Here is an 11,078-nt window from a genome sequence, read left to right on the forward strand (position 1 = left end):
TGACATTCAAGTTTTAGCGTCAGATTCTTGCGAGCTGACTCCGCTACAGTAAGCATCTTCATCCCATGTGTTTTGCTCTCTGGACTTTGAGACAGGGTCCCTTTAAATTCCCAGACAATTTCTAACTAAAAGAAAAATATCTGACAGTAAAAATGGGATTCAGACAAATTTAGGGAATTTCAGAATATTCCTGGTTCTGGATTCTTCTTGGTTGTTTTGTTTTTGATAGACAGTCTCTTTAAGTAGCTCTGCTTGGGTCAGAAACATCTATCCTCCTGCCTCAGCCTCCAAAGTGCTGGGATTACATATAGATGTATACCAAGACACTCTAGATGGTCAGAGTCTTAAAAGCCATCTTTCCAATGCTTACATTTTCAGACAGGGACTCTGGTGCATGCGATCTGCCTAACTCTAAACTGAGACAGGTGGAGAAAGCAGGAGAGAGCGGGAGAGGACCAGATCCTGCCATGGCCCGTTTTCATCCAGTCCTTGATTAGGCTTCACCTGCTCTGCCTTCCCTGCCAGCCCACCTTCTCACCCCCACCCCATCCCCACGTGGTATTCTTTCGCCATTAGATAATTTCCTATCCTTTTTCTGGATTCTGTAGGAGACAGTAAAAGTTTCAGCAGGCTGTTCTAGAAGGTTACCAGACTGCAATTAAAAATGACAATATAGGAAAGCCAGTTCAGTGGTTAGGAGAGCATCCTGCTCTTGCAAAGGATCTAAGTTTGGACCACAGTATCCACGTGGAGCAGCTCAGAACCAGCTGTAAGGCCAGCTCTAGGGGACCTGATGTCCTCTACTGGATTCTTCGGGCACCTGCACTCACCTGTGACATACCCACACAGACACACACATATATATATAATTAAAAAAAAAGGAATGACTCATTAAATATGAATTTCAAACCAGCAAATAATAACTTCTCTAGTATAAATATGTCCCATGGAATATTGCATGGAATATCCTTAAATTTGTGCTAAAATATTTTTTTATTAATAATTTTAAGTTACTATGATGTGATGGTTTGTATATGTGTGGCCCAGGGAGTGGTACTATTAAAAGGTGTGGCCCAGTTGGAATAGGTGTGGCCTTGTTGGAGTAGGGGTGTCACTGTGGGTGTGGGCTTTAATACCCTCACTGCCTGGAAGCTGGTATCCTGATAGCAGCCTTCAGATGAAGATGTAGAACTCTCAGCTCCTCCTGCACCATGCCTGCCTGGACACTGCCATGTTCCAGCCTTCATGATAATGGACTGAACCTCTGAACCTGTGAGCCTGCCCTGATTAAATATTGTCCTTATAGGAGTTGCCTTGGTCATGGTGTCTGTTCACAGCAGTAAACCCTAACTAAGACACTATGTAAAGAATGGATTTCATGACAACATAAAATTATTTTTTTGTGTATCTGAAGTCTGAATTTCCCTGTGCATGCTATATTCTATCTGACGACCCTACCCTTGGGACTCTAATGGCTCTGGGGATTATCTTCTTACTAAGTGATCCCTTTGGTTTTATTTCTGGATGCGGGACACAGGAGGGCCCAATAAGGTACAAACATCAGAACATGAACACAAAACAATAACTACGTGGAAAGGAAAAGGCCCGAGGGATGGCTTCTAATAAACACCTGCACCTGCCTCACTGATAGTGGGGCAGTGGCCAAACCTTTAAAGCAGTGCCTGGCCTCCGTATATGTGTGTGTTGTCACTGAACATTGGAAACACATGGACTACAATGGAAACACATGGACTACAATGGAAACACATGGACTACAATGGAAACACATGGACTACATTGGAAACACATAGACTAAGTTTGATTCTGAAGCATCTTCTGTCCTAAACTAACCCCAAGAGACAAAGATTCAGGGTTAGGAAGGAAAAGTGATGTTCTTACTTCTTCCAACAGTAACCTGGGTGGGGGGTTGCATTTTTATATGGTGTCCATCATAGAAGGAAGTCAGAACAGAAACTCAAACAGGGCAGGAACCTGGAGGCAGGAGCTGACGCAGAGGCCATGGAGAGGTGCTGCTTACTGGCTTGCTCCTCCTGGCTTGCTCAGCCTGCTTTCTTCTAGAACCCGGGAGCACCAGCCCAGGGATGGCTGGGCCCTCCCATATCAGTCACTAAGAAAGTGCCCACAGTCAGATCTTACAGAGGCATTTTCTCGGTCGAGGTTCCTCCTTTCACATAACTCTACTTTGTGTGTCAAGCTGGCATAAGACCAGCCAGCACAATACATTTTAAAATGTATATGTGTATGCCTTTGTATATGTGTAGGTATGTGCATGTGCAGGTGTGAGGGGGTACACACAGAAGCCAGAAGCAGGCATCAGATCCTCTGGACCTGGAGTTGCAGGCAGTTATAAATGGCCTGATGTGGGTGTGCTGGTAGCCAAACTCTCCTTTCAAAGACAGCAAGTATCCTTAACTATTGCTCCTTCTCTCCAGCCTCCGAATTTGATTTTTAACTTAAAAATCTAACTTATTTATGCATTTGCTTTTAAGAAATGGTCTTATTGCAGTCATGGCTACTTGATATGTAGCCCAGGCTGGCCTCAGGTTTGTTACGCGGCCACGGGAGATCAAGTGTTGGGGGTTGGAAGCAGGCACTACCAGACTTGGCTTAACTTCAAGTTGTTCAAGAAAGTTTCCCCTTTCTGAAATAGAGGACAGCCACTTGGTAAATCTGGGGAGTATTGTTCCTTCTAAGGGGAACAGAATAATCAAAAGAGAAGAATGAAACTGTTCTCAACACAGAGGTAAAAGCCAAATGGTCTATATGTAGCAAACTGCTGTATAATTGAGAACTGTAGAAATTTGGGCTTGTCGCCCTATTTTAATTTACATCTGAATGGGAAATACATCAAATGTCAGTCAAGGCACAACCCTGTCCACCTTGAAGCTCGTGTGTCTGGGTTAGAGAATCCCAGAAGACAGAACCCCCTTTACTGGTTTAAGGCCCAGATTCCATCCTCTTCCCAAGTGAGCCGCTGACATTGGGAAGCAGTAGAAATGAGGGACCTTGGGCTGGGGAGATGGCTCAGTGGTTAAGAGCACTGACTGCTCTTCCAGAGGTCCTGAGTTCAAGTCCCAGCACCCACATGGTGGCTCACAACCATCTGTAATGGGATCTGATGCCCTCTTCTGGTATGCATGAAGAGAGCGAAAGTGTATACATAACATAAATAAGTCTTAAAATAAATAAAAAGAAATGAGGGACCTTGGGCAGGCTGGTCATGGTGGGAAGATGCTAGAGATGTGAAACTTGGTGACACATGAAATGAATGTCCTGATGCAGCACAGAGGGGAGTGGGGTAGAGGGAGTCACACACGTGTACAGAGACTGCTCAAACACTCACCTCCCCTCTGCACATAACTCCCAAGTGGGAGTTAGACCAGATTCCTATAGTGTGTCTATTAGTTGCCACTAATCTGTATTCTGCATACCTAGGTAGCCATGTACTTATTTATGCATTTATTTGGTTTTGGTTGTTTTTGTTGTTTTGTTTTGTTTTGTTTTTGCTTTCTTTTTGTGTTTTTGTTTTTGTTTTGAGACAGGGGCTTGCTGTGTACCCCTGCACATCATAGAATGTGATATATAACCCAGGCTGGTTTCAAATTTGGGGTGATCCTCCTGCCTCTGTTTCCTAGGTTCTGGAATTATAGGCATGCACTACTATCTCCATAGGCCTGTGCTAATTTTTAATGATTTTTAAAAATGTGTGTGTGCATGAGTGCATCTTAGTCCAGTGTCCTCAAAGGTCACAAGAGGACATTGGATGCCCTGGAGCTGCAGCTTCAGATAGCTGTGCGCTGTGAGTACTGGGAATTGAACTCGGATCCTCTGAAAGAGCAGTGAGTGCCCCTGACCACTGGGCCTTCCCTCTAGACCCTAAGACCACTGTGTAGTGTTCCTTTCTTTCTTACTGCAATATCTATCTTTCTCTCCTTGTGGAACAAAACAAGCCTTTGTGGAAACTGAAGGTGGCCTTGTGTTATTTGCATATGTAAATATAGATTCTGCAATGTGGGTGTATTGTAGAAAATTTCATTTGCATTACAATCCTGGGACTTCACAAAATGGAGCTGGAATTTTTTTTTTTTTAAACAGGTTCAGTAGCTTTGGTGGACAATGGTTAATATTTAAAAAAAAAAAAAAAAGCATTTGGCCCCAACTCTGAGCTCCTTTGAATCGGTGGTTTTAGACATGTACTGTGTCTTCCTTCAAAGCTCTTCCAATCCTCCGTCTCACACAATGTCATCAGCTCTGCCTTCACTCACTGCTTTCCTGGGCTTGGCTGGCATCTATGTGGGCTCAGTATGAACTCAGTCAACAGAGGGAGCAGGTGAGGTAGATGACAGAAAGGTAATATTGCTATCCTGAGGTTAGAAGAGAATTTCCCAAAGAGTGGGTGACATACCATAATTCTACAATCAAGATTCGAAGCAAAACTCAATAGCATCCTTTCCCTTTTCTGACTTTCCAATCATTTAATGACATTCTGCAGAACAGTCTGCTGGTGAGATAACTCTAATAATCTCCACGGCCAGTGCCTTCCTACGCAAAGCCTGGAGGACACTGGAGTCGAAGCTCTGCAGAGACGAGCTCGAATGTTACTTTTAATAAGCCACATTAATGGTCATTTTCCTGTTAGGAAAAATGATTCTGGGTTTCCTCATATAGTGCAACATGGAGCTTTTTTTTTTTTTTAAGGCACATATAAATAGAAATAGTCAATTTTAGTATAGAAATATCAAGTGATTAATAGTATGTTTAAGTAAAGTTGATGAAGGTATGCCAACGACTGACATTTGGGAAACACTGGATGAGAATTTCAGAACCCTGCTCCACACTTGGAAGGAGCCAGTCTTTATAGCTATGGGGACTTAAATGCCCAAATTTCAGGCCTCAGCATCTTCAATTCCCTCTCACTGATCACAGTCACCCAAGGCTTGGGATCTCCTGACAGGAGCTGGTAGGCACTGGATCCTAGGCATGAGAGTGAAGAACAGGGTCCTTTTCCCTCCTACTATCAGAAGATACAGACCTTGTGCCTAAAGAACTTTCTAAAGGAGAGTCCTAGCCTGGGGCTGTCCAGGCGCTTCTTCTTGCTTTTAGCCTGCGTCTCCGACATCTTCTGGCCAGCATGTCCATCACAGACACTGTCTGCCTTGGTTGCCTTCTGGATAACATCAGGCACAGCTTAGAGATTCGCTTTTAAACAAACCCACATGTCTCTTCTGTATATTCAGACACTGTGACAATTAGTTACTGGTGTGTCACTCACATCTCCCAACTGCAAGGCATCATGGGAATACTTACCTTTTTAAAGTTCTCAAAAACAACCCACTAAACGGTATATTCAGAGATCTCAGGCACACAATGGTTTTTAACAGGGTCGCCTATGTAAGTGATCCAAATCAACATATCTCAGAACAACACATCCTCCAATCCAAAACAACCCCCTTATTCCTATTTACTCAAGAGGATAACATTTTGAGCTATGACCACATGACTTAAAGTAGCATATGAAACATAATCACAACCAAAAAAGATAACACTGTAATCTTGACTAACAGCTTTAAGTATGTAAACCGAAAAGAAACCAAACCAGCTGCTGACAAGAGATACTTTTTGTCTTGATTTTGTTTTCTTGGCTAAATGTTACCACTAAATGACTTTCATCCCCAAACGGATTTTCTTTGAATCTGTGTTTGAACCTTCACGGAAATATTGTCACCCACAAACATTTCGAGTGACTTCTGCGTGGGCAGATTTTCCAGGCAAAGGGACGTTTCTGGTGTGAACTGATTCATTGAGCCAAAATGGGAGGGGATAAGAACTCAGCTTCAATCCCTACAAACTGTTGACTCAAGTTACAAATGCTCTGAGGCTTTTCAGGAAACATGCAGGACTTTAGCAATCACCCAGGTGGTTGGAGAGATGGCTCAGTAGATAAGAGCACCGGCTGCTCTTCCAGAGGACCAGGTTCAGTTCCGAGCACCCACATGGAGCGCATAACTTCTACGGCTCCTGTTCCAGGGGAGCAGATGGCCTCTTTTGACCTCCATGGGCACTGCATGTATGTGGTGCATTCACATACATGTAGCCAAAACACCCCCCTACATATATAATAAATATATAGAAATAATATATAATCATATAATATATAATTATACATAATATAATATATTTAAATTATATATAGAAATGACTCAGGGTGGAATGGCACAGAGGTGGAGATTTTTCAACAGCACTTTGGGAGCTTTAGAAGATAAAGATGCCCCAAAGACAAATATAGAACAGGAGAGGCTGGCCCCTGGGCGTCACAAACAACCTGTCCTCACAACCCTCATCTAAAATTCAGGCTTCCAATAGGGACTTCTCAGCCCTCTGGGTGGGACAATGAGACTTTATCATCAAGGTATGCTCTGTGGGGACCACATCTGCATTCTGGATGCGTCTTGGCACATGGACCAGCTAAACAAAGAGAGCATCAGGTCACTTGGGAAGCCATCCAACCACCCACATCCTCCACAGCTGACAGCCCAGTGTGCTGAGTATGGAGTTCCAAGGACTGAAAAACACGGAAACAAAAGAGAAACATTTTGGCCCAACCATTCATTGAGTTTGTCCCTAGCTGCCTCATGGCAACCGAGTACTTTTAAGGAATCCATTTTTCAATGGGAGAAGAACATTCCAGAAGAATCAGTCAATCCAGTATGTGATTTTGGAAATAAGGTTGACTATGTTCGAACAGAACGCTATAGTTTGCAAGGCATAGTGACATCTTCCCTCAACCCTGCATCTGGTAGACAGGATCTAAACTAGGGCCAGCTTTACAGAGGTGACAGGATCTTAACTGGGCTAGCTTTACAGAGGTGACAGGATCTTAACTGGGCCAGCTTTACAGAGGTGACAGAATCTTAACTGGGCCAGCTTTACAGAGGTGGTGATTTGGGTTCAGATAAGTTAGGATCACACAGCCACCATGTTGAAGTCTTGGATCTCAATCGCAAGCTTTCCAGAGTTAAATAAAGGGTACTCCCTCCCTCCACCCCTGCTACAGCTTAACTCAGTAGACTTGGGGGGGGTGCTGGGGGGAAGGCTGGGGGGGGGAGGTTGGTTAAGCCATTTACTGCTTCCCTGTCTCCACCAAAGCACCTCATCTGGATACTTATCTCTCTCCAGCTTAAACTGCCTCCCTGTTTCCATGGAATTTAAACTACATGTTCTAGTACAGGCTACCAGCCCTGCCACGTGGAAGGAAAAGCATCCAAAAGATGGTTATTTCAGCCCAAGTTTACGACTGCACTTGTAGGCTGCAAACCTCCAGGCTCCGCAGGGTCCTGACTCCACCTGGCCTCTCACCACAGGCATCCAGGGGCAACTATTTCAATTCAACACTGTTCTGCAGTAGTGCGAAACTGGAAAACATACGAACACCCCCAGATACAGAGCTTCCACTTCAGGGAAAGTCGCAAAAACCAAACAAAACCAGCCAAACAAACAAAAACAAAAAAATCAAAACAAAACTATATTTCCTCATTTTCTTTTCTAAACACAATGGGGAAAAAGACGCCAATGGTATAGTCAGGAGTAATGTGTGTCTCTAGTATATTTGACGATTGGGTATTATGACATTCTTTAGCCAGGACTAGTCTTTCATCTTTCAACCATCTTACTGATTTTCCCCCTTTTCAAGATGGTTTCTCTGTGTAACTCTGGCTGTCCTGGAACTCACTATGTAGACTAGGCTGACCTCAAACTCAGAGATCCACCTGCCTCTGCCTCTGCCTCTGCCTCCCAAGTGCTGGGATTAAAGGCATGTGCCACTATGCCCGTACAACTACAATTTTTACTAAAACACCATTAACCAGGGCAGGGTAGCTAAGTGGGTAGCGGGCTTGCCTTTCAGACAAGAGACCCTGGATCCAGTCCCGAGGCACTACAGAACCTAAGCAAACAGTCATAACCTAAAACCCTTTAAGGACAATCCATCAGCGCTGCTGGATTTCTAAGTAGATTCATGTATGTGCACATAGTAACACATACTACTCATGGTACGTATATCATCCAACACACACACACAAACAGAAACCAATTCTCTGCATAAACACTGACATATAGACGCTTCAGGGTGCCTACCATGTCTTCTGGCTCCTTCTTTGTTTCAGTTTTGTTGGGCGAAACCTGAAAAGTTTGAGAAATGTAGATGTTAGAAAAAGATATCTCTTGCTGATAACTTTTATGTAATTCAGACAGACTTCTCAGGGTGGACTAGTTTATCACTCTGAAAGGTGGGATCTAAAGAGCACCTTCAGCTGAGTACAGACCGAGCATCTCACATTACTATTGTATTCTATAATGTATTAGGTCTTACTTAGCCACCAAGAGTTTAACCACACTCAGAGCTAACCTACGTTCTGTTCATCCAAACACAGAACCTGTGCCACATCCTGTGACTCTTTCCCCATTTTACCTTCTGAAATCAGAGTGATATTTGCATATGATGCAAACGAATTGGGGCCCCGTTACTGATGGATCCCATCCCAGCAGAGCTCACATCCCACAGCTAGGATCCCCCGACCCCCTGCTCTTGTCATGGTTTCCCACTCTCAACCTCTGTCACTGTCAGCCAGATGAATGCCATTCCCTTAGAAGGAACCTTGCCTAATGACCCCGTGACAATCTTGGTACCACGACATTAAGTCTGCTCGATTCTCAGAAGTAGATATGGGCACAGGACAATGAGATTGGGGAAGAAATCAGTGACCACTACTTACTAGTGTCTTGAAGAAGCTCATGATGGGGCTACTATTCTCTGTGGCGTCTACCACCTGGGGGTCCTCCTTCGTGGTCCCTGGCACCTCTGGATCCCCAGGGACAGAATAACTCAGAGTGCCAACTTCTTGTCCTCTCTCCTCACTGTCGACTATGTCCTGGGAACAGAACAGACTTTCACAGTTGCAGCTCCTTGGATGTGGACTCTCCCTCTTAGTATCCACCCCTCTCTTCCTTATCCCCTAATTCCACCCATAGCTCTCTGCCCACTGCGAGGCAGGACAATCGGGAACTTATGAGAGCCCTTCTCTCTCCTCCCTTCCCCCTCCCCTAGCACATTCATCACAGTTGGTAGGCGGGACGTTGTTTGGGGCCAGAGGGTAACAAACTGAGTAGCATAACATATCCAAAACAAAACCCCTTTTCTCTCAAGTTTGCAAGGAGGGTGTCAGCGAAGCTAACGTTTTTCCATCTTTGCAGTCTCCGTGTCTGAGGATCTGTATGTTAGGCCAGAGATGGCTCTGTGGGATTTTCCCACAATCCCCACACAGTCAAATCTTGTCAACAACAGTAACAGTAACAATAACAATAACAATAACAATAACAACAAATCATTTCCCAGTAACTGCTCAGCTTTGGGTGTAGAGTGGTTGGCTCCTGGAAAGCAGTTGGGAACGGAGTCCCTTCCTTGTTCCATCCTCACAATGACCTGTAGCCAAGACCCTGTCATCATTCTGCACCACAATGGCCACAACTTTTGCCTGGTTTACTAGTTCCCCAGCATCCTTGTTCACCCCGCAGATTTATGCCTCATGTCTCACCAGCCTCCGCTCCCTCCCATGACTCCCATGACTTTGGAGTCAGCCCCAACTCTGACATGGCCTCCCTAGTGTCAGGCCTGCTGGGCCTCTCTCTGATTCCTCTTTCTCTCTCTCTCTGTCTCTGTCTCTGTCTCTCTGTCTCTGTCTCCCTCTCTCTCTCTCTGTTCTTTCTGGCTTGTTTTCTTAGAGTTTCTCAAACACACCATACTACAAATTATTTCCAACTTCCTGGCTCTGGAATCTTCTGCCCCTCTCGGTGCTTGGAGGTAATTCTCATTCATTCTCCACATCTTCTTTTAGGATGTTTTAAAAGTTAGGTCATACCCAAAATTTGTCCTGTTTACAAGAGGTTGAGGGACGGAGGATGGAGCAGAGACTGAAGGAACAGACAACCAATAACAGGCCCAACTAGATACCTCTCCCATGGCAAGATTTAATCCCTGACACTATCAATGATACTCTCTTATGCTTGCAGACCTAGCATGGTTGTCCTCTGAGAGGCTCCACCCAGAAGCTGACTCAAATGGATGCAGAGACCCACAGCCATACAGTGGACAGAGCTCAGGGACTCTTATGGAAGAATAGGGAGAAGGACTGGGTGTCCTGAAGAGAATAGAAACTCCACAGGAAGACCAACAGTCAACTAATCTGGACCCTTGGGACTCTCAGAGACTGAACCACCAACCAAAGAGCATGCAGGGGCTGAACCTAGGTCCCCCTCCCTGCACATATGTAGTAGATGGGCAGCTTGGTCTTCATGTGGGTCCCCAACAACTAGAGTGGGGGCTGTCCCTAAAGCTCTTGCCTGTCTGTGGAATACCTTTCCCTAACTGAGCTGCCTTGTCTGACCTCAGTGGGAGGAAGCACCTAGCCTCACAGAGACTTGATATGCCAAGGTAGGAGGATACTGGAGGGGGGTTCTCCATGCAGAGGAGAAAGAGAAGGGAATAAGGGAAGGATTGTGGGAGGGGATGACCTTGAAGGGGGCAGCAAGTGAATAAAAAATTAGGTATGTGTGTGTGCATGTGTATGCATGTATGTATGTATGTATGTGCATGTGTGTGTATGCATGTTTGTGAGCATGCACGTGTATATGTCCATCTGTGTGCATGTACATGTGTGTGTATGTGTGTGCATATGTTTGTGAGCTTGCACATGTGTGTATGTCCATGTCTGTGTGCGTGTACGTGTGTATGCACATTTGTGAACATTCACATATGTATATGTCCGTGTGTGTGCATGTGTGTGCATGTCTGTGTGGGTATGTGTGTGTGTATGAATATGTGCATATGAGTGCAGTTGCCCATAGTGGACAGAAGAGGGTCACGTGTCAGATCACCTGGAGGTGGAGTTCCAGGCTGTTGTAAGCTGCCTAATGTTAATGGGGGCGTGCTCCAAGAGAGTATGAACTGTTAAGGGCTAGCTCCGCCCCTAGCCCCGACCCTAGCCCCGACCCTAGCCCCAACC

General features: G+C 45.0%; 1 protein-coding gene across 2 annotated transcripts in view; it reads right to left on the minus strand.

Moving 5' to 3' along the window:
• Bcas1 (breast carcinoma amplified sequence 1) overlaps positions 1 to 11,078 on the minus strand; it is a 79,134-nt gene that overhangs the window by 36,607 nt on the left and 31,449 nt on the right. Inside the window, exons 3-5 of one of the 2 annotated variants that reach the window (XM_031372874.1) lie at positions 8,793 to 8,948; positions 8,155 to 8,199; positions 5,054 to 5,188 (exon numbers count right to left, since the gene is read on the minus strand). In XM_031372874.1, the coding sequence (XP_031228734.1) occupies positions 5,054 to 5,188; positions 8,155 to 8,199; positions 8,793 to 8,948 (336 nt within the window). The remainder of the gene's footprint in view (positions 1 to 5,053; positions 5,189 to 8,154; positions 8,200 to 8,792; positions 8,949 to 11,078) is intronic. The other variant, XM_031372875.1, reaches the window with a different exon arrangement.

Source organism: Mastomys coucha, unplaced genomic scaffold (assembly GCF_008632895.1).
Source record: "Mastomys coucha isolate ucsf_1 unplaced genomic scaffold, UCSF_Mcou_1 pScaffold15, whole genome shotgun sequence".
Lineage (NCBI taxonomy): Eukaryota > Metazoa > Chordata > Mammalia > Rodentia > Muridae > Mastomys > Mastomys coucha.